At 46.3% G+C, this 26,591-nt stretch overlaps 1 protein-coding gene across 3 annotated transcripts; it reads right to left on the reverse strand.

Annotated features, from left to right (window-relative positions):
* Positions 1-11: 11 nt before the first annotated feature.
* NT5DC2 (5'-nucleotidase domain containing 2) lies at positions 12-25,501 on the reverse strand. 3 transcript variants are annotated; one of them, XM_074198150.1, is made up of 14 exons: positions 24,812-25,070; positions 20,075-20,259; positions 19,682-19,756; positions 16,568-16,623; positions 15,630-15,723; positions 12,533-12,661; positions 11,990-12,050; positions 11,381-11,483; positions 10,539-10,640; positions 9,314-9,395; positions 1,972-2,058; positions 1,583-1,723; positions 1,168-1,232; positions 12-332 (listed from the first exon to the last, which is right to left on the reverse strand). In XM_074198150.1, exons 1-14 carry the CDS (start codon positions 25,068-25,070, stop codon positions 71-73), a joined length of 1,701 nt encoding a protein of 566 aa, XP_074054251.1. In that variant the 3' UTR covers positions 12-70. The 3 variants fall into 3 exon arrangements, with proteins under 3 accessions (XP_074054251.1, XP_074054253.1, XP_074054254.1); XM_074198152.1 differs by lacking the exon at positions 24,812-25,070 and adding an exon at positions 21,030-24,738 and having other exon boundaries at positions 17-332; XM_074198153.1 differs by lacking the exon at positions 24,812-25,070 and adding an exon at positions 25,479-25,501 and having other exon boundaries at positions 23-332.
* Between the last annotated feature and the right edge of the window lie 1,090 nt (positions 25,502-26,591).

Raw genomic sequence — 26,591 nt, forward strand, 5'->3', positions numbered from 1 at the left:
GCTTCCGGGGCGGGGCCTCCTCCGGGGCGGGGCCTCCGCCGGGGCGGGGCTTCCGCCGGGGCGGGGCCTCTCAGCGGATGTGCGCCATCTCCTGCAGGAAGGGCGTGCGCACGCAGCCGGTGCAGAGCTGGTCCATCCAGAGCGGCGCCTCGTGCTGCAGCGGCGTGCGGCGCGGGTAGAAGGTGAAGCCCACGCTGTAGTTGAGCAGGCAGCTCAGCGACGCCATGTAGAGGTCGGAGAAGCGCGCGAGCCTCCGCGAGAAGTACGTGGGGTTGTGGAAGGTGCGGAAGATGCTGCCGAAGCGCGGGTTGAACAGCTGCTTGGTGACGGACCTGGGGGCGGGGCGGGGCGGGCGTCACCGCGGGCCCCGCCCCCGGGCCCGCCCACAAGGCCCCGCCCCCGGCCTCCCCACAACCACGCGGCTCCAGGCGCTTAACCCGCTGCTAACTGCATTTCTGAAGCCTCAGTTTCTCCATCCGTACAGTGGGAGGGACTGGCTTAGCATCAGGTTTTTTTTTTAGGTTTTTGCAAGGCAAGGGTTAAGCGGCCACACAGCTAGGTCATTATCAAGTGTCTGAGGGCAGATTCGAACTCAGGTCCTCCCGACTCTTATCCACTGCACCACCAGGCTGCCCCCTTCAATGACATTTTTTTAAGGTTTTTTTTTTCTGCAAGGCAAACGGGGTTAAGCGGCTTGCCCAAGGCCACACAGCTAGGAATTATTAGGTTTTGAGATTGGATTTGAACTCAGGTCCTCCTGACTCTTATCCACTGCGCCACCTAGCCGCCCCCTTCAATGACATTTTCAATAGAATTGATTTTCTTTTTTGCGTGTTAGACATTTCATATTACTATGAAATGCATAATTCTGAGGAGGGGTTCATAGGCACCTTCTAACCTGCGAGATGGGTCTGTGACGCATGATTGTTAAAGCCCCCTGGACTACATGGAGTCTGATGGTTCAGACTGAGTGACGGTGGCTCAAGGCCACCACCTCCAAGAAGTTTGTATTGGTTAGTTCTTTCCAGGCTTTGGATAGCATCATCCTTCAGTGTGCCATTCTTCTCAGCCTCATGAATACTGGGGAGGGGGTGAGGAAGGCTCCCTCCTGGCCTAATGACCACAGAGGGGGGAAGAGGAGGCTGAGTGGGAACCTTGACCCCTCACCTGATCTCTTGGCGCTCCTTCATCCAGGCTGCTAGCACCTGCATGGATTCCGCATCTCTGTAGGTCTAGGAAAGAAGGATCGTAGGGACTAGTACAATGCTGATGCTAAGAGGAGGCCTGGAGGCCTAGTGTCCTCTTGGGGTTTGATGTTTTAATGCATCCATACTTGCCTCCTCCATCCACCCCATGGGCCTCTGTGGCTTAGTCTAGTTAGAGTGGGATGGGGAAAGGTGAGATAGAAAAGGCTAAATAGGAATTCCAGGCAGCCTAGGCCAACCAATGAATCTGCTTATGCACAGCCTCAGAGAAGACAACAATTCTAGTGGGCTGGAGTTCTCAGGGAGAAGGAGCAGAATCTATGGGGGGGAAGAAGAATGGATTTGGAGGCCCCCAGCCCTCATGCCCACACTGGCACCTGCATCCTCTCCAGGAGCCCTGTGAGGGCCTGCTGCCAGGTCAGGGAGTGCATGTACTGCTCGGTATTGATGATGTTGATCTCCCTCTCCAGTTCAGGAATGATGGCACCCGTCCTCCACCCATGGCGCAGCATGAGGTCCTGGATGGTGATGGCAGAAGGAAGGGAGAGAGAGGGAGGCACCTAGAACACTCAGGAGGTTAAGCCAGGCCATAGGCTCTGGTCTCCTCTGCTTCCTTACCCCACAGGTCCTTACCCACATTATCTGCTTTGGGGCTCTGCCAGCAGGAAGTGTTGATGCCTGCTTGGCCAGTAGTCATTTGAGTCCATGGTGCATGCTAACTAAAGGGACAGTTTGGGATGGGGAGAACATGATGGGGTTTACTCACAGCAAGGTCACTATAGAGGTGGTCCCCAAAATACAGCACTCGGGACCCCCGCCACCCTGTCAATTGTAGGAAGTCAAAGAGATTTCCCTGAAAGCAAAGAAAGCTCAAGGTTAATAGTGCCACACTGAGGGGGCAGCCCTCCAATCCTCCCTGCCAAACTCCTCAACCTCCACCCTCAATGCCCAGTCTCTCTCCTCTGACTCTTTTGCTCCTTTCAAGCCCTGGGATCCTGGGTGCTGGGTGGTTTTAAGAGTCCAGAACTGGCAGTAGCCTTTGCCCTGAGCTGTGTCACCTCAGCCTCAGTGAAAAGACTGAGAACTCCCAGCCACAGAGGTCACCAACCTCACAGAGCCAGGCTGTCCTCCCCAAGCTCCCCCCACAGACCTCTCCAGTCCTGGGAGCAGTTCATCAGCTGCCCTAAGGATGAAAGTGGCGTGTCTTCTTCCCATCAGCTTAACAGAAGCCCCCATCCCACCCTCTCCTAGGACCCTGGGGGTACTGGGAAGCCATCTCCCCACCAGGAAGTCACAGGGTGATACCCATCAGTAACTCTCAGGGAAAATCTTTCTTAGTACCTTCAGATAACCTGGGAGGAACTGAGAAGTTGCCGATGCTACTTAGCACCATTTTTTCTCACAAGTTCCCCCTTAGCTCAGAGAAGGCTGATGAGCCAAGCCTCCCACTGCAGACTCTCCCTACACACTCAATTTCTGTCCCAGAATAAGCTACGGTCAAGCTCGTGGGAAAGAGGCAAGCCCTGGCTTCACACAAACCAGCCTCTGGGCCAAAAGTTACATTCCAAAGAGTCAACCCAGGCTTGGGCAGGACATGGGGTGGTGAGTGACCCAGCCTCTTCCACAGTGGCCCCAGAAAAAGCCACTGAGCTGCCTGGAGGCCAACCAGAGCCTTGTATGGGACATGGGAGAGACTGAGGCAGACATGGGCAGCCTGGAGGGTCTGTCGGACCCCAAAATGTGCTATTGTCCTTAGAGTCATTCCATCCTTCTTGGAGAGCCTGGCAGGTAGAAACAACTGTGGAATGAATGGAGAACTTGACTTCTCTCTCAACTAGTTCCAAGGCCCGCCTTGCCATTTTACTCCTCAAGGCAAAGAAATCTGGCTCCAAAGTTTTCCCACATCTGCTTTCCCATGGCAAATCCAGCTCTGACCCTGCCAAAGACCAGACAGCCAGGTCTTGTCCTATGTGGGGTATACTTGAGTACTTATACACACGCACACACACACACACACCACACTCTTTCTCTCTGAATTCAGAAGACTATGCCTAACACTGGAGTAGATGCCAGGTTTAGATATGACAGGGTCCCTATCCTCAGAGAGTAGGAGACAAATAGTGGATGACTATAATACCTGCTAGTAAATGAATACATTAGATTGAGACCTGAGAGGGGAAAGTAAGGGAAGGCTTCATGAAAAAGGAAGTATTCAGGGTGGACTTTGAGGGTTGGGAAGAGAGGGAAGGAAGGCATTCAAGGACTAGGGAGAGAGAGAAGGAGAAAGCCCAGGGGGTACTTGGGAACAGAAGAGTCCAGTTTAGTCCCTGACTAAGAAATCAATCAGTAAAAATGAATCAGGTCTCCTATGAGCCAGGAAAAAATAGGTGTCCCTTTCCAAATTCTTACATCACTTTGAACTATCAAGGCTGAAATCTGTACAATAACTTTTGAATTAGGTGAGAATGGAAAAGTTTGGCTCTGCCTGACTGGGGAGGGCTTGAAGGCCTGGCCAAGGATGTTTGAATTAAACTTGGGACAATTGAGAGCAGCTAGAGATTTTGGAACAGATCTAGAGAGAAGAGAGTTCATTCTAATTGGTGGGTGGATTGTGGATTGTGACAGGGTGGGGTGTGGAGAGGGAGGGGTGGGGCAGCAAGACCTTTATTTAAGACTTATTTCAGGCTTGGTAATGCAGGCTTGTACTAGAAAGGTGGAAGTACAGATGGAGGGGAAGCCGATTGATGTGCCAAATATTTTAGAGATAGAATCAAAATGGGCTTAAAGAGGAAGGGGAGGGGTGGCTAGGTGGCGTAGTGGATAAAGCACCGGCCTTGGAGTCAGGAGTACCTGAGTTCAAATCTGGTCTCAGACTCTTAATGATTACCTAGCTGTGTGGCCTTGGGCAAGCCACTTAACCCTGTTTGCCTTGCAAAAAAAAAACAAACCTAAAAAAATAAAAGAGGAAGGGGAGAGAGAAGGAGGTGATAGTGCTAACCCCAGGGACAGTCTACTAGGAGACTAGGTACTAATGGCAGCACTACCTGAAATAGGGGAATGAGGAGGGAAGCTAAACTGTTTTCATATGCTGATTTAGACATAGACATGTCTATGTCTTGGAAGCAGCTAGGAATGTCAGTTGGGTCCTCAGAAGGAATCAGAACTGGAAATAAAGATTTGACTGAGAGGTAGATCTGCAGAAAGAAGTAGAAACTACACAGCTGATGGAGATGCTAAGGAAAAGAATATAATGAGAGGAGACAGAAGGCTCAGGGACAGACGTCTAGGGAACTAGTGCCCTTTAAAATATTCCTATTGGGGAAAAAAGGTGATCAGAGAGAAGCCAGAGAAGGGAAATAGAGAAGTAGGAAAAGAGCTCTAGGGTTTGTGAGTTCTTGTTGAAGACAAGGGAGGAGAAAGCATCCAGCAGAAGACAATGAACATTGTCAAGTGCTGTAGTGAGGAAAAGATGAAATGGGGGGGAAAATGGTGATTTGATTTGGTGGTCAGTGGTGATTTTGGAGTAAGTTTCTGAGGAAGGAATCAGATAAAAAGCGAAATTGCAAAGGGCTAAGGAGAGAATGAGGTAAGAAGTAATAGTAGTAGATGGTGCAAGCACTTTATATGTTATTTCATTTGATCCTCACAACAACTGTAAGATAGGTGGCATTATTTGACGAATGAGGAAACTGAAGCTGAAAGAGCTTAAGTGCCTTGCCCAAGGTCACACATCTTGTGTCTGAAGATTTGAACTCAGGAGGGGGCAGCTATGTGGCACACTGAATAAAGCAATGCCCCTGGAGTCAGGAGGATCAGAGTTTGAATTCAGCCTCAGACACTTAACTCCATTGTCCTAAATAAATAGTAAAAAAAAAAAAAAAAAAAAAAAAAAGATTTGATGCTAGGTCTTCCAATTTCCCAGGACAGGATTCTATTTCCTGAGTCATCTTGTTGCTTAGAAGTCCTGGACATAAACATATAATATCTAGCTAGCTAGCTAGCTATCTTTCTTTCTATCTGTTCCTCCTCCTCCTTCCTTTCTCCTCCTCCTTCTAGTTAGCTTATATTTGCTTATTTTCTTATGTATTCCCCTTCCTTTTTCCCAATGCAATCTTAGCTACTTTATGGCAGACCTGTTTCAATTGTGTTTTTCCGTATCTAGGAGAGGGGGGGTCTTTCTTGCACACAGTAGGTATTTAATTGAACTGCAACTTTTCCAGAGACTTTCAGCATCTTGGGATCAGGAATAGGGATAGGCTGTGGGTTACAGCAATCAATCAAGCAAGCTGAATAAATGCCCCAGACATGATAAGCAATGGACATACAAAGCCAAAAGTCAAATAGTTCTGGCCCTCAAGGAACTTATAATTCCAGTGGGGAAAGTAAGTACATATAAAAGCATGTACAGAAAATAAGAGGGATGACAGTGACCATTGGGGAAACTAGGGAAGGATTTAGGCAGAAGGTGATACTTGAGCTGAGCAGTAAAAGAAAACTAGGTACTCCAAGAGGTACTGGTGAGGAGGGAATGAGTTACAAGCTTTGAGGACAGCTAGTACAAAGGCAGGAACGTGGGCCATGCAGTGTTGCAGAGGAGGCAATAGACTTGGTTCTAGAGTATGAGGAGAGGAGTAATGTGGAAAAACTAAAAAGGTAAAAAGGGGTCAGTTTGGGAAGAACTTTCAATGCTAAGCTGAAGAATTAGCAGTCCACAGAAGCCACTAGAATTTATTGGGTGGGACAGGGAGTGTCCCCAGATCCCTTGGGTGACTCTATTGAGCATAGATTGCATTGGGAGGAGGCTTGAGGAAGATAGACCAAATCGGTAGGCTATTGCAACAGTTTAGGCAAGACATGATAAGGGCCTGAATGATCATGGCATCTGTGAGTGGAGATGTAGAGAGAGAAATGACTTATTTGGCAACAGACTGGATGTGTGGGTATGTGTAGTAATTTTGTATTAATGTTTTTGTTTGGTCCTAATCTTTTATTGATATAAGGAACCTCAATACACATGGAAATTTCTCTTTCTGCTGAAGGAGATGTACACTGTTAACTTGTCTGTAATTTATAGGCCAAGGCACTAAGAAGTTAATTTACTTGCCCATTGCTACATTAGTGAGTATGTATCAGAGGTAAGAAGTGAATCTAAGTCTTCCCGCCTCCACTGAGTCATGTAGCACACTTTTCACTTAAACAAAAAGTATGGTAAGAAAAATATTACTAGCACTGAAATGTTCTAACAGAATCTCAAAACTTTGCATAAAAGACCAGGATTCCCAAAATACAATTTTTGGGGAAATGATCCAAGGAACTGGAGCAGGGACAAGGTTTAAGACCCAGGATTTATACAACAAACATAAATTTTCTGTTGGAATTTAAGAGCTGTCAGAGTAGAACTCAAACTAAGGTCTGTCCTTTCCATAGGACTTGCTAGACTTGCTTAGGGCTTTCTACTGGCAATAAAATGAACTGTATCTGCTGTTGTTGTTTGTCCTTCATTCTTTCTTTTTTTAGGTTTTTGTAAGGCAAATGGGGTTAAGTGGCTTGCCCAAGGCCACACGGCTAGGTAATTATTAAGTGTCTGAGGCCAGATTTGAACTCAGGTATTCCTGACTCCAGGGCCGGTGCTTTATCCACTGCATCACCTAGCCACCCCTTTGTCCTTCGTTCTTGAAGACCAGGATATCAGGGAGGTGATCGTGACTTGGGTGGGGAGTGTTGCTGTGTAAAGTCACCAGCCTCACTTTCTCCTCCAGAGTCATCTGGTCCAGGGACCATATACTGATCAAGATGATTGAAGATGGCCCTGGGATGCAGTAGGAGATTTTTTTCTTTATAAAAATAGGTCTCTCCCAAATCACAGTTTGACCGAGGCAGTGTCTATTCAGTCACTAAGGTTAGATAAGAGAGAGATGAGGCAAAGAGTCTAGGAATGACCACTAGGAAAAAAAATCTTGGGAAGGCATCTCAGTAATTAAGGCAGGTGAGAAAGAAAAGAAGCAAGGAACCTCTTTTGCATAGTATCCTCCCCCCCAAAAAAATCAATCTAGGAGGGGAAGGAAACAATTGCTGTTTGAATTCACTCTGAACCAATCAGGGTCTAAACGATGACCACGTGGGCTTAACCTGAGAAAGGAAGAAAAGAAAAAGATAGTTGTGTAGCCCAACTTGCCAGCAGTGGGGCTGCTCCTCTTACTCAATGAGGCTGTTGTTTGTCTTCTGTTCTCAAAGAAGACCATGACATCAGGAATTGGATTTAAATGAGAGTGCTGTCCAATGTCACCAGCCTCACTTTCTCCTCTCTAGCCATCTGGATCCAGGGTATCTAAGCACACCATGTACATGGACATTGCCATTCTTTTTTCCAACAACTTTTCCAAAGACCAGCATCTACCCTGAACATAATAAAGGTCCAGGCTCTTGGGCAGAACCAGAGGCCCATTCTCAAACCTTCTGTCATGGAAAAGTATCCCCTTTTAAAAAAAAATTTTTATTAACTTTTTGCAAGGCAACTGGGTTAAGTGATTTGCCCAAGATCACACAGCTGGGCAATTATTATTAAGTGTCTGTGGTGGAATTTGAACTTGGGTCCTCCTGACCTGACTGACCAGGCTGGTGCTTTATTCACTGTGCCACCTAGCTGCCCCATAGAAAAGTATCCTAGCAGAGATTCTCACTTTCCTACACCTTCCTTCACCTGGGGAAGCCTAGAGGATCCAGGTACCTTTTTTCTCAAGAGGGGAAATCTACAATTTTCTGGTCTCCAGGGGTCACCCATTAGCCTCATGCACTAACTCAGTAGTTCCTTCCTTTGAATTCCCCACCTCTCCCAAACTGGCAGAATAGAGATCAGAGGCCACTTGGGATTATTGGAAGCTGTTCTTGGGCACTGAGATTTTTGAATTCCTGACCTAGGCTAACCCCCTAAATCCCCTTTGTTTAAAGCCACTCAGGTCTTGCTAAACCCATTATGAAACCTCAATCCACCCTGGCATCATTCCTACTTCTGGTTGCCAACTGTCCTTACTTCCCTGGGAACAAACCAGCCCCATCCACCTAACTCTAAAGAAGGGGAGTTAGTTTTCCTATTCACTTTTTAGGATCACATTCTAAGTGTAGACAGTCCATCCACACTGAGGTCAGTTCCTGGACCCTGTTGGTTAGAGCTTGGGTCAGTGTGACTGATGGAAAGCTGACCTTTTGAGTTGGGTTGGGGAGATCTGCAGGTTAGACTGGGAGAGCATCCTCTTTTTATCTGGAGTACACCTTTGCAGAGTGCTACTGAAAATAAACCCTTCTCCCCCACATCCTCCTTTTGTTAACTGTGCTACCTCCTGGTCTCCCTTGCTTCCTTTACCCCTAACCTTGTATTTTTGATCTCAATCTTTGGTCATTCACTTGGTCTAAGGTTTAAATGTGGCTATACAACCTATGGTGCAGTCAAGTTGACTTTCTTTTCTTACATATAACACTCTACCTCCCTTCCCTATGTATTTGCACTGACCATCTCCCATGTCTGGAAAGCACATCTACCCCATCTTTGCCTTTTGGAATCCCTGATTCCTCTGAAGTCTCAAGTCAAATGGCATGTTTTAGAGAAGCTGCTGGTTACTTTGGATCTGTTTAGCATAAACCTCTGCAGGTCTCCATTATAAGACCATAAGCTTTTTGAGGAGAGGGAGCAATTCACTTTTGTCTTGCACTCCCAGTGTCTAGCATAGGGTAAGGTATATAGAAAGTATAATTAATTATTGCTTATTGCTTATGGCCAGTCTTTCAAGTGGGGAAGAATGAGCTAGAACTAGGGTCATGCTCTTTTAAGTATTCAATCCCAGTGGTCACCCTCAGCCTTTCCAGAAAGTCCCCCACTTCAGGAAGGACTTAGATGCCTTTATTTGTGACTTTTCCTTAACAGGAATGAAAAAGGGACATCTGTCTGCTGTGGGTCCATTGAGACCTCTCCCCACTCCAGTGGCTTTGGCCTACATCCAATCTTTCACAAATGCCTAACCACCAGTTACCAATGTGGACACATGAGGACTTCTTTATTCCTTCTCTTTAAAACTGAAAGGGATCTGAGAGATCATCTAGTCCTTCCATCTTACCTGACGATAGATCTTTCCCTTTTCCAAGTGGTTGATTTTGTCCCACTGGAGTACACCACTTTCATCCAGTTTTCTAAAAGGCCTGGGATAGGAGGGTAATATGGGGAGAAGAAAGAAGAAAAACTGGTTCAGTCAATAGCACCAGACCAGGGAACCCACCAATGTGGAACCCAGATGACTGATTCTGAAATTCAGAAAGGATAATGACACTAGTGCAGTTATCTTGAGAAATCTCCCTACTGTCATACAAAGCAAGCCCACAGAGGTCGGACACCATGACCCTATAGACAGACAGTTCCAAAGACAAACACTTCAAAGAGCCTGGGAAGCACTTTCCTTCCCAGTGTAAACAGGATGAAGCCAATGGGCCCACCTGACCCTCTGACTTAAAGGTCAAGTAGCCCACAGACAGCAGGGCTGGCAGAAGTTCCCATGCCCAGCTGTGCCATGCTCCTTCAGCTGGGCCTTAGAGTCACCCTGGTCCTCAGTTACTCTTTCCTCCCAGGGTCAAAAAGGAAGAGGAAAGCAACCCTAAGCTGAGGCTGAAGGGAAGATAGAATGGAAGTCACACTTCCCCAGATTCCTCAGGGTCAATGCTAGAAGCAGAAAGTTTGGAGTTGGGGTGCCTATAAACATGGTGTGATAAGTGGCTCACATGAAAAGTGTATGAAGGGAAATGGGCACCTTTCCCAAGGACCGGCAGGGTCAAGTTTCTGTCTGGAGACTTGGCTGCTTGGAGGAGGATTTGTGCTCCTTCCTATTCATTCCAGGAGACTGAGCAATAGACTGATCTCCACCCTCTGAGGATGGGACTCAAAAGGACAGAATCCTTAGTGGGGGAAAAGGGGTCAGAATCATCTTTCATCCCTCAGGTTGGATAAGAAACTTATATTCATATTCATTAATTCTCTTCCTTAGAGATCCAGATTATTATCCCATTTATCTCTCTCTCTCTCTCTTCACATATGAAGGACAAAGGGGGATCTGCCAGGTGCCAGAATTTCCTTTTTCTGAGGGGGAGGGAAAGAGGGCAGATCAGGGACTAAAGGCTTCCCACAAGGGTTTATTGACATCACAAAGATGGGACACATCTGTGTTCATCTCCTTTCCATTCCCCACCTACCACCCTCCAGTTCAGAGCATGTGGTTTTAAGAGACTCGGTTCTCCAGCAGGAGGTGATTAGAGGAGAGAAAGATTGGAGACCCCCGACAGAACCCAACTTACTTGCGTCTGTCTGTGAAAAAGTTTGGTTTGTCAGCTTGGACAATGACTACATCAAAAAGATCACGCCAATCCTTGCCAACCATGTGCTTCATCCCCTTGTCCCTGAGGATGTCAGTGTGTAGTAGTTAGAGAAGAAAAGATAAAAGAATATTTTAAAAAGAAAAGAGTAATTGGGGGACAAAGACTGAGAGTACCCAACTCTCTCCTTCCCCACCTCCCCTGACACTACCACCAATTCCATTGAGATAATTGACCTGAACTATCTATCTAGATAGGTGCTAGGCTGGGATTTGGACGTTTCATTTTAAGAGTGGTGTTCTGCTATAGAGTAGATTGGGGTATTTCCTGGAAAGGTCTGCCTTTGTCAGTATCTTCTCTTATGTAAAAGCTGGTCTCTTCCTCTCCCCAACCTTTGTGCTCTAGGTGGTGGTGGAGCATAGACCCCTTCCAGAGAAGAGTTTTCTTGTAATGCTTAAGTATCAGTCTAGTTGGGTGACTTCCATGGTAAGAGATGGAAAATTGAGTGTTCCCCTCAGGAGGCCAAGCCACTGCTTGTCCATCTCTCAGAAAGACATGCTACTGGTACCCCACTATAGTCAGGAAATGCAGCCCAGAAAGCCAGCGGCCAAGTTCTTTTTCAGTTCTACAGGGAAAGGAAGTATCACCGGATGGGCTTGATTCTCCTATGGACGGAGAAAAAAATAATCCAGGTCTCTAGATTCTGAATCCAACTTCATAGCTGGAAGATTTTTTTTTTTAACAAGGTCTTATGACTTGACAAAGTTTTCATTTATTTACCAGGCTTCCCCTGAGTCAGACACCAAGAAGGGGAAGAGACTCACACAAAGCTGAAGGGGCTATTGGTGATGAGGAAAAGCTTCTTGCCGTGGTTGCTGAGGCGGTTCAGGACAGCATGAGTCTCATCTCCACGGAGAATGTACTTCTCTGGAAGAGAATGGAGGGCCAGTTTGGGCTGGTCAATGCCCTGCTCAGCCAGGACTTCTTTACAATCATAGTCCAGGGGTTCAATCTCCAGGAACATTTCCTGAAGTGGCACAGGCTTTTCTTTGTCCTGATTCTGAGCTACTCTTTGCCTAATGTGAAATTGTAGGTGAGCTACTTAGGTTAGTTGTATCTGAACTGGTTCTCTTTCTTAGGTCAGATTTTAGAGTCTCTTGTGGGTGGGGTTCAGAAAAACTTGGGAATGGCCTGGGGGAGCTCCAGAGAGATCTTCTCTACATCTGACTGCTTCCAATGGGTGGAAGAGCCTTGCACCCCTGAGAGAGAGACTTGGAGGGACTTGTGGACAAGGAGAGCCAACTGTGACTTCATGGCAAGTTCTACTCTTCCAAGTCCCCACTTTGGGTCTAAGGGAAAGGTCTGAAGAGAGCTGGAACCTAATGCAGAGCCTGAGGGTCTAACCCACACTAAAGGGGGTGGTATCTGCTTACCCATGTCCTTCTCGATCCACTGGTACATCAGGCCCTTGATGTGGACGTCTCTGATGGCGTCCTAGATGGCATGAACATCAGCTTCTAAGATATCAGGGTTTGGGGGCTGTCTCCTATATTTTTCCCCCTCCTGCCTCAGATGCTGCTAAGGAACTTCTTGGGAACTTGGGCTGAACCCACAAAAGTACCCAGATTTTGACTGGGGAAAAGATGTGGGACATTGATGGGATTTTGCTAAGTAGCCCGTGAACCCTCCTTGAGCAGGATCAAAATTTTCAGCCCTTCATTCTGAATCCATACAATTACAGGGCTGGAGGCAGAGTAAGCAAAGTCTTGGATGATCACCCTGGGGCCATAGCAGACTTTGTTGGATTCTTGGACCACTTTTCTTGGCATCACTAGCTCCAGAGATGGCCCTGAAAGCCTGTTCGAACCAATAACCACCACTTGTCCCAGTTTCTGTTTCCAATTTATAATGACCCCCCCCAAACAGAAATGTCTCCATTGGCATTGCTGGCAGGAAGACCAGGACTCATTCCTCACCGAGACATCCTTGTACAGGTGAGTCTGGTCAAACTCCAAGCTGTGGGCAAGGAAGTAGTCAACCACACAGGAGAGAAGGGCCATCTCAGGGAGTGAGAAGATATCCATGAATTGTTTGAGAGAGGGGCCCTGAGGACGGAAAGGAGACTAGATCTGAGAGACAGCACCCTGCCTAGAGTTGTGAGAAAACAGTACCCAATTCACAGGAAGGACAGGTGCAATGAAGACTTCAACCCCAGCCATATCTGCCTTTCCTCCCAGATCTAGAAGAGGAAGCCCTCCTAGCTCCTATGAATTTAGGAGAACCTTTGACCTTTTCCCAGTCTGTATATTTAATTCTCCTAGCCCCCCTCTTCCAAATGGAGAGGGAAGTGCAGATCAAAAAAGTACAATTATTTACTAAACACTGTCTTCTCTTCTATCACCTCAATATGTCTGTGCCTCACTATATCAGCTCATCACCCTTATTTTCATTTATTTCTTCCCCAAAGACAAGGACAAGGTTATCTGTTCTACTGTTGTTTCACACCTCTCTGGATGAAGAGCATGTATACACATGCATATTTGAAGGGGCCAGCCACAGAGCTGGGGGCTCTATGCAGGTGTCACAACACATTGCCCAAGGGACTGGAAAGATCTCAATTTGGAGATGGGTCAGACCCACTCTGGGACAATGGAAGTGAGAAATCTCATTTAGTTGTACTGGGAGGAGGGTTGATGTATGTTAAGAGAGTGGACATGTACACATGCCCATATGTACTACTGGGTCTTCTGTTTAGTTTTTAAAGCCTGGTCCCATCCTCTTTTCTGCCTCATTGGACATCCTTTTCCCTCCTGTACTCTACAACTCCATCAAAGTCGGCTTCTCTCTGCTTCTCACATATTATAGTCTATCCTCCCATCTCTGGTGCCTTTGCACTGATCTCTCATGCCTGCAGTATGCTACCTCTTTAGAGTTCCTCTCTTCCTTTATGATATAGCTCAAGGCTCCATTTTCCTGAAGACTTCCCTGATTCCTGTAACTGTGAGACCCTCCCTCCCAAACTCCCTTTGTTTAACTACAACGCCTGTATTGTTTGTTTATTCCTATGATGAGTTTGTCCTTTGTTCTCGAAGAGAACCATGACATCAGGGAGGGGATGTCATGACAAGTGTGTGAATTGGATTCCAGTGAGGGGGTGCTATACCAAGTCACCAGCCTCACTTTCTCCTTTAGAGCCATCTGGGTTCAGGGGCCAGATATGGATCAGGATATGCAGTATACACTTAGACATGCACTTGTCTCACCCATCAGAATGTGAGCTCATGGTTAGTAGAGTAGGTTTCCTTCTCTGTCCTGGTAAGTTCAGTGCCTAGAATCATGTCTGGTTTACAGCAGGCACTCTAGAAAAACTCGCTGCTAGATCTTGAGCACCACCTCCCAAAGACAGAGGTGGGAAACAGCCAGACAGCCAAACATCCCTCAGGCTGAGGAACACCACTGTCAGAGGGGACTGAGGTAAAGAAATGATGCCCAGCTCCACTTTGTGGTCAAAACACAGGCTCAGCGGGCCCAAAGGCAGGAATGTGCCCTTTCTCTTACTCCCCCGGAAAGTTGCAGGGCCAACACACTCTTAATAAGCATATATGTCCATAAACTGCTAGCTACTGGCACAATGTGGAACACAAAAATCAGAAAATGGAGCCCTTCCTCTCGAGATATTCATTCTCAAGAGGGCGAACACAGGGTTTGTCCAGTGGAGCAGTGATGGGAATTGACTGGGAAATCCTGGTCAGATTGGCCACCAGGTATGACTCCAGGTCAAGCGGAGAAAACCCTGGTCATGAGGTGGAACTTTGAGTAATAACTTGGTGATGATGGGGTGGGGGGAATTGTTTGTCATGAAACTACAGTAGAGACTAATCCTGCCAACTATTTGACATTTCATTCCATTCAGAGTTAGCTTAGTATTAGTGACAGATTGTACAAAGCCACCTCCTGGAGCTAAGGACTAAAATTTTAGCCATAGCAAATAGAAATTTAGCAACACCATCCTTCTCTTGCCCCACAAAAATAGGGCAAGGGATATACAATGGAAAGACTCTCTGGGGGTTCCTGTTTTGACTGGGGTGATGAAGAAATGATAAGGCAGTTATTAACATTTCTGTTTCTGGCTCTTAGAAAGTCACAGGGATTCAGGATAGTAGGCAGGCAGACCATCACCCAGTCTGTACGGATTAGGGGCTAAGGCCAACTCTGGGATACAGCAGCTTATAAGGGTTCCAGTTTGTGCTAAGACCCCCAGAACAAATCTGGGGACATGTATTCCCCAAGAAGCTTAGTCAAGCTTGGGAAAAGCTAAGTCTCCAAAAGTATGTGACCTCACTGGCTGATGGGTAGACCTGTAGGCTGTTTCCAATGGATTCTTGAGCCAGTTTTCTCGGCACCAATAGCTCTAGGGAAAATGCCAATTATCATGAGAAGACTTAGCCATTAAAGCCTTCCTCCCTAACAGAAGACAGAAAGAACTGAGCCTGTGCCTGTAGTGAGGACCCCCAGACTCCACCAACACAAAGAGACCATCCAGTGTGACCAATCAAGTTCTCAAAGTTTCTGACTCTGACTGAACCGCTGCCATGTATTATATATCACATTCTTAGAGGGAAAAAAATGATAATACTTAACTCCTTAAGGTCAAAGGTAGGTTATACTCCCGATGTGGGAAAGGGCAGAGGTTTTTTTCTCAGACCCAACAAGGATTTCCTTCTCAGCCACTGCATTTGGCCTTTAGGTGAAATCAGTTGGATCAGTCTGGTGAGCAACTTGCCTCCCCACCACCCCAGAAATCTTGGAATTAGTATGAGAAATATAAATAACTCCCTAGTTTGCCAGACCATCTCCCAAACCAAAGTAGGGTAGGTGGGGGTCGGAAGTGACATTTCAGCTTCCAGAATGGCTTTAGGCAGGCATATGAGAAAAAAACAAAGCACTCTATCCCCAAATCCTAGTGTCTGGTCAACACGGAGCAGTACTGAATTAGCAGTTTTCTGACAATGGGGAAATTTGAATCTCAGGTCACATGGGTCATTCTGTCTCTATGACCCCCCAGGTCAGTACCTTGCCATAGAAGTCACTCATCTGATAGAGTGGGATGTGCTGGGTTCCCCCATACAAGTCAATCACCTCTTCATCAGGAACAGGCTGGAGACCCCTTAGGGAAAAAGTTTTCCATTTTTAAAGTAAATTATTGTTGTAGCCTTTGTTTTTGGATCACTGAAATCTCCCCTGTACCCTTATCTATTTTCCTCCCAGAGAATCTTTCCTAATAGCAAACTTTTTTAAAAAAAGAAAAAGAGGAAGATAAAAAAAATCAGCAAAATCAAATGCAACATTGGGGTGAAAATCTGCCAATATTATGCAATAGGAACAAAGTTTCTTATTACCACCTTAGCTAACATGAGCCAGGGCTAGTTGATTTCTGAGCAGGAAGGATGCCCAGGGCTCAGAGCTTCCTCTCCTTGGGCCTTTCTTTAGCCAGGATAAGGAAGTTTCATGTAGGAAAACCTTCCAGTAGAAGAGGCCAGCATGTAAACCCATGCACCAGCTGGGCTGAGACTGTTAGAAAAATGAACCAGACAGAACTTGTGGGTGCACACTTGTGCCTTGGAGGCATCACCTTAACCATACTTAGGAGTAGTATTATGTATGGAGAAGGCCTTATACCAGGTGTACCAGCCAGAACAAGTGAGCAGCAGATGCTTCAATGTTGTAGAATGAGCCCTGGGTTTGGAGTCAGGTCTTAGGACAGTCACTTCCAGGAAGGCCAGAAGAATTTCCTTCTTTTTTTTTTCTTTTTTTAAGAATTTCCTTCTTGGTGGGGTTGGACCACATCTCTAAGGTCCCTTCCAACTCTGAGTCCTATATTCAGTTTCTGGTCAGGGATCTCCCAAAAGGCAAGGAAGATCACTCCTCCAGCAACCACAACAAGCCCCCAAGGAGAATGTGTAAAACCTAACCCAAATCCCAGGCGTGAGAACAAGACCTTTCAGACTGACCTGTAAGCTGTTCCCAATTGGACGTAATGGAAAGCATCAATCTTCATCAGAAGACTCTGGCCAAGGAAAAGAGGCAGGCACAGAGCTAAATTATCTATCATAGTTTGACTGGAGAGTTTATTTTTAAAAGCCAAGCTCTTTATTAAAGTTGCTAACAATTCCCTTTCCGGTTCACTTATCTGACGTCATCATTGGCCCATTCAGATCCCTTTTAAGAACTTTTCCTGCTCTGGGAGGTGGGAGGACTCACAAAAGAAAGAGAACATGGTTCTCTGGGGAAAGAGAGGAACAGACAGGGAAGCCTCAGTAGGTCTGTTATTTCTCAAGACTGTTTTTGAAAGATAAATATTCTCTTATAAGACAGTCAGCCAGGGAAGGCAGAATCCCACAAAGGACAGCCCAGTGGACTGATTGGAGAAGGATCCCTTGGGGGAACTAGCAAGAAAGAGCTCCTAGGCTAGGGCAGAGGAGCTCGGGAGAGGCATCCTTCTAGGGCTGGGGCAGAGTAAGAGGATCTGTCAAGGACATTGCTGCAGCCCACTCTGCTGTTTCTCCATATCTATCAGCAGGGGCATTTAAAACATTATCTGGCCCTAGCATTACTATATATTTTTTGCTTCCAACATTCTGTATTGTTGTTTGTCCTCTGTTTTGAAAGAGGACCAATGACATCACAGGACGATGTCTTAATCTTCAGTGAACTGGAAGTGAGGAAGATTTGCATAAAGTCATCAGTCTCACTGTCTCTTCCAGGAAGACTATCACCAAAGACAAAAGTCCGGATGACCGGCAATGACTCAGATGCAGTGGATGACTTTTGTGTCTTTAATGTCTGACCAGGCTCTAACCACTCCACAGTGTCTGCTTCAATCACCTTCGAGCCCTTTGGGACAAATTGTTTTCATCATTCATTCTGCTGGGGGAAGTCTTCATGTGCTTGGGGTAGACACCCACTAACTCAGGGATGGCTGTGAGACCTATCTGTCATCCTCAATCTGGCTCAGTCCATTGGCTGAGATGGTTTTTTTACTAGGTTGTGTGTGTTCTGGCTTCTTGGAGCCACAAGGGAGAGTAGGGTGAACACTGAAGATGGATGAGCAGTCATCTTCCCTAAAAATCCCCTTTATACCCTTTCCCCTCACATTCTACAGTTTAACCAAACTAGCCTCTCAGCTGGTTGAACAACTAATGCTCTTCTTCCTATTTTCATGCCCTTGCACTCACTTTCTCCTTGTGGCCTCCTCTTGACTCTTGTTGCCTCAAATGGTTTCTTTTTCATGAAATCTTTCCTAATCCCCAGGATTCCAGAAACTCCTTTCCCCCTCTTCCCCTAAATTACTTTCAAAAAAAGTTTTAAAATATACTTATTGAGGGGAGAGATGCTCTAATTTTTGTCTTTGTACCTCTAATGTCTGGGACATGGTAGGCATTTAAAAATACTTATTGATTGAACAAAGAAGATATAGGGTCAGGAAGCAAGTGAAGTATCTAAGCTTCATACTACATGTCCTGGTCCTTGGTCTCTTCTTAGTCAGGGAGAGTGACCATTTAATTGCTCTGTTAGGTGGAGCCATATGGTATATTAGTATATTAGTATTCCTCATATTTTAATGCAAGAGAATAAAGAGGAAGACCACCAGCATATTTGGTGGATACTCAATGGAAAAAGGTGAGTAAGAATTATGCAGGAAAAGAGGCAGAGAGGGATAGTGATTTGTTCCATTAACAGGGGTGCCTACCCCAGTGAAATCCAGGCTCTAGACTAGTTTAGATGTTCATGATTGGGGGTTGGCACCTTTCCTATAAAAGTCAACCCCCAACAATTTTAGGGTTTCTGTGATGAAGAAGACCATCTGTATCCAAAGAAAGAATTGTGGAGTTTAAACAAAGCTCAAAGACTATTACCTTTAATTTAAAGGAAAAAAAAGGTATCTTATGTAATTTTGCTATCTCTTATATTTTATGTTTTCCTTTAGGATATGATTTCTCTCTCAACACATTCAATTTTGATCAACGTATAGCATGGAAACAATGTCGACTAACAGACTGCCTTCTGTGTGTGGGGGGAAGGAAGCAAGATTGGGGGAAAATTGTAAAATTCAAAAAAACAATTAAAAAAGTCAATCCCCAGAATGTCCAAGTTACCTCTCTCTATTTGAGTGGTGACATGAAAAGCCAATATCTCACCTTCTCATATACTTCTTTCTGTCTTTTGCCATTCTCTAGGCTAAATAGTGACATTATCAAATTTTCTTCCTACCTCCCTGCTCTGTCTAACTTTGGAATTGGACATATCTCCGAGAGTCTGACTGTTTTCTATCGTACCCTCAACACATGCACACAGACATGTAGAACGAGCTTGAGGTTGTGATCCTGAGAGGAAGGACCAGGAAGTTAGCATTGAGAAAGGGAGAGGAAATTCTCCCTGGGGAGTTGGAGAAGAAACATCGGGAGCCTGAACTCTATGCTAGGCTGGAATTTCTGTGGCTTGATTTTTCAGAAAAGTCCTTGAGGCAGATGATGAGCCTCTAGCAGTCACTGACAACAGAAACAAAAACATCCTAACACTATCCTGGCCCAGTTCAGGCCAGATACAGAGCTGAAAAATCTGGATAATGGCCAGATTATACACACACACACACACACACACACACACACACACACACACACACACACACCCAGGAGGGTCTTGGTTGATCCCAGATAGTAAAAGTACCATTCCAGATGCACATTACCTAGGCTCTAGCCAAGTTCCTGAATTGACAGAATGTCAGTAAAATATGGGGAGAATAATAACAACAACAATAATAATAACCACCTGAAGCACACACACATGTATCTGTAGAGGCCAGGATATCTTTATATTTTTATATCTAATTTTAAAGTTTATAGAGCGCTTTACACATAATATCTCATTCGATCTACAGAATAACACTGGGAGGTAGATACTACAGATATTATTCTCATCACTGAGATGAAAGACAAAGAGATTAAATATCTTGCCAAGAATCACACAACTAGCAAGTTTCAGAGAACTTTGATCTCTTCTGACTCCAGGAGCCAAGCCTTGTTCTCCAGAACCTCATGGAAGAAGCCCAACTTCTTCTTACTCACCTTTTGTACATCATAGTGTAGACCTCGAATGGCGAAATCTGGAATGTAATCATATTTTCTGATCTCTCTTGGGTACTGCATGGAAAGATGGGTTAGCAGACACAGCTTAAATACAGATCAGTTGGGATGGGGCTATGCCAACCCCCAACTCCCACTGTAACCATAGAGGAAGAAGAGAAAGGCAAGCATGAACAGGGTGCTGCTTTCACCTAGGGACCAGAATATAGAAACTGCCTTGCAACACTGATTAATGTAATTGGGTACCCAAAGCAGGTAAGAATGGACCCTTAAGGATATGGGAAATATGGAGCTGGACACTGGCTCTGGCATGAGAAAGAGAGAAAGACTTAGGAGAGAAAAAAAGAGATGTGGAGAGAAATCTTAACGTTTTACCTTATATTGCTCTAAAAGGATCTCTCTGGCTGTGTTGAAAATCATGGAGTGTAATGAATCAGAATATTGAGCTAAGGTATAGTCATAGTCGAACCCATAGACCTCCACATCCCCCAGGCTGATCTCATTGTTGGCATAGATTGCGGCTGGGTTAAGGAGATTACAGACTTCAGGAGGGAGGAGGTCTGCAAGAAAGGAGGAAACTGGGTGTTTGAACCTTTGAGAAGGCTGGGATTTAGGACTATTTAATTCCTTCCTCACCCCATCCCCCAGTTTCTCCTGCCTCTTCCAGGAAGATACATGCATAAACTTGCCAACAAAATACCTATTCAGTTCCTTCTTGTTCCAGCTCTAATATTTAACTCCTACCAATTTTTTTTTAAGGTTTTTGAAAGGCAATGGGGTTAAGTGGCTTGCCCAAGGCCACACAGCTAGGTAATTATTAAGTGCCTAAGGTCTGACTTGAACTCAGGTACTCCTGACTCCAGGGCCGGTGCTCTATCCACTGTGTCACCTAGTCACCCCAATTCCTACCAATCTTAAATGAATGCAATAGGTTTTCATTCTACCTCTAAGATTGGTGCTGAGACTTAGCAAACTGATTAAAGGATAATCAGGCATCCCTTGTTTTCTGGCTTTCAGAATCAAAACAAGCTGAGTGACCACCTGGTTCATGGATCATTGGTTTGTCAAATCCTCCCAAATACTTGCCATCATTTGACCTCTCTCCTTTCCCTAATTAGGATAACAGAAATGGCTCTCATTTTCTCATAATTGGGGACCAAACCCTGAGTGCCTCTTGGATCCTTCCTTGCTGAAGCACTTATTTTCCCAGCCTTACTTAACTTTGCTGGCATTGAACAGGCTCTGGCCCCTAGTAGAACTCCTTCATCTCTCCACCCCTTCTCCCCACCCTCCAAGAAGCCAAGATTTTAAAATGTCTAAGAAACATTACAAGTGAAGGTGGAGAACTGGTGGTGTTTGCCATTATTTTGCAGATTGAATTTCATCTTTCTGCTTTGTGTCCTTATTTCTCTCCCATCCGGTTTCCCTAATCCCCTGGAGAGAGAACACACAGGGTTGAAGTGGTCTTTAACAGGTAGGACTTCCAGAGACTGGATGGAGGTGAATGGCTGGCAAGAGAGTCTCCTCTGATTTGATTTTCTTCTAAGAGCCTCTCAGCCAGAGCTCTTGCTGATCACATTTCCCTGTATCCAGGCTGGCCAAGAACATTGCTAATTAAGTCAGTAGGTGTGTGTAAGTGAGAGACAGATGCCTGGCTTTGCTGAATTATTACTCAGGCCCTCCCTCCTATTTCTCCTGGGTCTAAGTGATGGCAATCTGGCCCCTTTTCCAGTCCCCAGATGGGCCCTATAGGAAGCTTCTGCCCCCTGGGGTCCAAAGACACACAGGAATGTAGCCAAAGGTTTGGTCTGTATAAAGCCTGGTTTGTAAGCCACTTGGGCAGTGGATGTTTTGTTATCTGTTGCAGAGCTATGTATAAGTTCAAATTTCCAGAGCTTACTCAGCAATCTGGTACATAGGAAATACTAAAATAATTTTTTATTCATTCACATATTTATTTGCCATTCAGACATCCCTAAGATATGAAGAATAGAAGAGAAGATGTGGCTTATAACTTCATTTAGGTAAAACAGATTCCTGGAATGTAACAAGGGTCCGCCCTGAGAGGCAGATAGCTTTTCTATCCACTGGTACCCCAGATAACCCAGCTGTGGATCTTATATCATAGAACATTTTTTCCTCCATCTGCAAACTTGTTCTAAGGAAGTCATTAATATTGGCCTTAGGAGTTTAAGTGTGTGTTGGTCCAAAAGTTTGACTGGGGGGAGTCTTATGCAATCCCAGATGAGAAGTTTATGTCACCTGCATATATTACAGAGACAAGAATTTGTTTCCTTCATTATAGTTGAATGAAAACTATCTCTCAAGGTTTAGGGCACAAACATTTCCACTGTATCTGTTCTTCCAGGAAGAGAGGGCTGGCAATATTGAATATTATATGCTTGAGGGAATTAAGAAGTACAAAAGAGGGGCAGCTAGGTGGCACAGTGGATAAAGCACCGGCCTTGGAGTCAGGAGTCTCTGGGTTCAAATCCGGTCTCAGACACTTAATAATTACCTAGCTGTGTGGCCTTGGGCAAGCCACTTAACCCCATTTGCCTTGCAAAAACTAAAAAAAAAAAAAGGTACAAAAGATCTTCAAAGACTCTTTTTGTACAGTCTCTTCCCCCCCCCAAAAAAATTTATGGTTAAAGGGTCAGAAATAGAGACATTCTAATTGCAACACATTTGTACATCTTTGGAACACTATATTGAATAAAGGAAGAGGAAGGAAATAGGGATGCCTGGTGATGACATCCTTTCCTCAGGAAAATATTTTCTTTTCATTATTTTTCCTAGCCCTAGGAACCTTCAGATCATCTGACACACTATAGACTGACATGGAAATGGGGAATACCAGGCCTTCCACGTCATGTTCCATCAGCATCTTTAATTAGTTCCTCAAAAACAATAATCACTAAAAAAAAACCCAATAATCACCAAAACAAAATTTCAAGGGCAGTTAAGTTGCAAAAGAACTATGATCTATATCTAAACCTAAGTTTATTTCTATATGTAGTTGCCCCAACAATGTTAACAGTGTTTGGGATTTTGACGTTTAATTAGAATATGAGTTAAGCAATATCAAAAGGGATGAACTTGGGTGACCTTGTCTTCTTCCTCTCTGGTCCAGTATAAAGCTTTACCCCCCCCCCCCGAAAAAACTACCTGGCTGTACTCTGTAAAGGATGGTCTAAAATGTCTCAATTGGTTCAAAATAGTACCATGCAATGCTAATCCTGGCAATACAGGGATGGGAACACTTAGGCCATCACTCACTCATTCTACTCTCTCTCCCCAGGAGCCTCAAGCCAATTTAGTGTGGAAGCCTTAGCTGTTAAAATAACTGAAATCTTCTTCTCTCTATAAGAATCTATATGCTTTTCAGAGTGTTTTCTCACATCACTTGAATCTTACCCTGGGAGGGAGAGATCACTCTTCCATCTCTTCTCAGAATCTTACCTTCCTTAAAGGAAGCTCAGGAGCTACCTCCTCCTCCAAGCCTTCCCTGATCCACCAGCTATTAATATTCTTTTCTTCCTCAAATTCTTTTATACTTACTTATCTGCATACACACAGAAGAATGTAAGCCCTTTGAGGTAAGACTGTTTCAGTTTTCTTCTTTGTAACCCTAGCCCTAGAACCAATGCCTTGTATAAGAGGCACTTAAGTGATGACTTGGATCTCAGGGGGAAATGGGTAAGAAGATGAGAAAGAAATTGAGAAAGAAATTGTTTCCGAGATTGCACAATAGTCTTTTAAGAGGTGGACCTAGTCCTGAACCTAATTCTGCTTGGATCTAAAGGGGATGGCAGAAGGGTTGTGCTCTAGAAATCAGATATTAATAAGGAAAGGTGCGACTTTTGCTTTTCAGAATGCCTGGGACCAATAATAGCATTTAAACCGCCTCAGCCTCACTTCAGGTCACCAAATCAAATGCTCTCAGGTCACAAGCCAGGGGCAGCTTTCTTTCAGACATTCTCCAGTAGTGGCCCCTCTATATATTCCGCCTCTAGACGCAACTCTCATTCTGCCTTACCAACATGTCTTATATAGCTGTATCCAAATGTCCTACACATATCTATCAATTCTTTTTATACCCAAGTATACTCCAGATAGCTATAGATAGTTGGGTGAGAGAATATAGGCTAAAACTGGGAAGGGAAAATAGCTGGTTGACCTGGAGTAACTGGAAAATGGATTCTCCGAATGGGGGGGGGCAATCCTTGTTGGACAGGTGTTCTCATCAGCAACTTAAACTCAGGATGCCAGTAGGCTAAGAGGATATCAAACAAGCAGGAACAAACTTCAAAGTCCCTTGTATGTGGCAAGAGTCAGTTCTTAGGTCCAAACAAAATTAAATCTGGCTACATTGATTCTAGAGACCTCGATCTTCACCAACACCCCCTTTCTACAAAGAATGTCCAAGAAATTCTAGAAAGAAATTAAAGCACACAAATACGTGACCCTTTCCCTTCCCAAAAGAAGGCGGGAAAGAAGTTTGCAAAAATTCAAAGGATAAGCAGAAATCTGGAAAATATTTGGATCTGCCTGCAAGAGCAGCCAGGCTCTATAGTACCTGTGGACAAGAGCACTCTCCTCTCTCATCCTCTGGGTTTAGTTGATCCCAGCAGAAGCTACAATGGACCACTTATGCGCAGTTCTGTGTTTCCCCAGAGCTCCAGGGGGGACCTTCCTTGGAAGGTGGGGAGCAGCTGTCACTGCTGGCCATGGGACCTAGGGAGACTTTCTGTGGGGAGATCAGGACCACCTGGACATCCGGTTACCCTGTGTGCTGGGGCTTACTTGGGGCGGTGGAGGCAGCAGGTAACTAATTCGGAAGTGCGGTGCCCCCCAGTCTTGGGGAAGCGTTCTTCCCCAAGTCGCCCCAGTCCTACTCTGGAGACAGGGAGGGGGCCAAGGAGACAGCCACCTGGGCGGCTTTGTGGTGGCGGATGCTAAAGCCTCTGCTCCTTGGGGATCAAAGTTATGGCAGTGCAGTCCCCAGTTTAACAGGGGAGGAAACTGAGGCGCACCCGGCAGGAGGGGGGACCCCCGCCGCTCCGTCCGGCCCGGGCTGCCCCCCGCAAGGCTCCCGCTCCCTACTCTTACCGTGCACCAGCTTCCTGGTCTCCCGGTACCTGGCCCACAGGTGGGCTCCGGGCTCGGGGGCGCGGGCGTCTGGGCGCTGGGCGAGCCGCTCTGGGTAGCGGGAGGGGGGGCAGGCGCCGGGGCAGGGGTCGCGGGGGCCGCAGGAGGGCCCGCAGCCCTGGCAGGAGGAGCTGGCGGCCGCCCGCTGCCAGCCGGGGATGTCGTCTCCCCGCAGCCGCCACCAGCGGCCCCCCGCCGCTCGCAGCCCCGCGCCGGCCATGGCCCCGCCGCCCCGCGGCTCCGGCCCCGGCCCCGGCCCGGCCCCGGCCCCGGCCCGGCCGCTGCGCCCCGCTGCGCCTGCCGCCGCCTGTGGCTGCTCCGCCGGCCTTCCGCTCGGCCAATGGTCGGAGCGCAGGGCCAGGTGCGGGCTGCTGGGCGGGGCTGCGGCCCCCGCCCACTGAGCGCAGGAAAGGGGGGTCCCCGGGGCGCCGGACCTCACAGCCACCCAGAGAGTTCAGTTCGGCTCCGGGGGGCGGCGGCCAAGGGGCGCCCAGCGGGCTGCGGGGGGCTAGAGCTGAGTCGGGAGGACCTCAGCCCAAGTGGGGCCTCAGACAGCAACTCTGTGACCTCGGGCGAGTCACCTTTTTTCTTTTTAAACGTTTGCCGGGCAATGGGGTAAGTGACTCACCCAAGATGACCCGGCTAAGCGTGAAGTGTCTGAGGTCAGCCCTCCTGAGTGGCAAGGCACTTTAAAAAAAACTGATGTTATGTTTTATTTATCCGGTTACATGTTGCGCAAGTTTTTTAACCTTCATCCATATGCATATTTTCAAGTCACACAATTTTCTTCCACCCTCCCTTCCTACCCCCCCCCCCCCCCCCCCGTCTAGGGAACATTGAACATGTACATTTATGTTTAATATGTTTACCTATTAGTCATTTTCTGTATGAGGAATTAGGACTAAGGGAAAAGAAAGAAAGCCATGGGAAAGCATAGGAAGGAAAATCCTTAGAGAAATTTTTAAAAATGTGAACATAGTGTTCATTCCGACTCTGGAGTTTGTTTCTGTCTTGTTCTGTTTTCTTCGTCTGGACGTGGATGGCCATAACAGGTCTCCCAGGGTTGTCCCAGCTCTGTGACCCGCTGAGAGGGCCCCTATAGTTGGGCAGCTCACGAAGTTGTTCTCTCGGTTCCATTTCGGGCCATCTCTAATCATCCTGATTCCTATCTGGTCCCAGGACCCTGATGGCTCCAGAGGAGAAAGTGAAGGTGACTTAGCACAGCACCCTTCACTCAGGTCCAATTCACTTTCTTTTCACGGCATCACCTCCCTGATGTCATGATCTCCTTCGAGAAGGAAGGACAAAAATCATCAGTGCCCATAAGGCTGTGTGACTGAGAATACGCGATAACCGTCCTTGCCTTCAAAGTGCCATCTAAGCGCAGGGACTTTACAGTTAGTCCAACTCGTCCTCTTTTAGAGAAGGCTCCAGCCTGGTTTTCTTTGGTCTCTCATTTAGAAGAGAAGCTAGATGGCCCAGTGGATAGAGCGCCAGCCTTGGAAGCAGGAAGACCAGGGTTCGAAGCAAACCTCAGACATGACCTTGGACAGCTCACTTAAGCCTGATTGTCTCTCTTCCAGGGCCATCTCCAGGTGTCCTGATCCATATTTGACCCCTGGACCCAGATGGCTCCCTCTGGAGGAGAAAAATGAGACTGATGAGTCAGTACCCCACCCCCACCTCCATCCAAATCTCGTATCACCTCTCCGATGCCCGGGTCTTCCAAAGAACGGAGGAC

This window comes from Macrotis lagotis, chromosome 8 (genome assembly GCF_037893015.1).
Source record: "Macrotis lagotis isolate mMagLag1 chromosome 8, bilby.v1.9.chrom.fasta, whole genome shotgun sequence".
NCBI classification, from domain to species: Eukaryota; Metazoa; Chordata; class Mammalia; order Peramelemorphia; family Peramelidae; genus Macrotis; species Macrotis lagotis.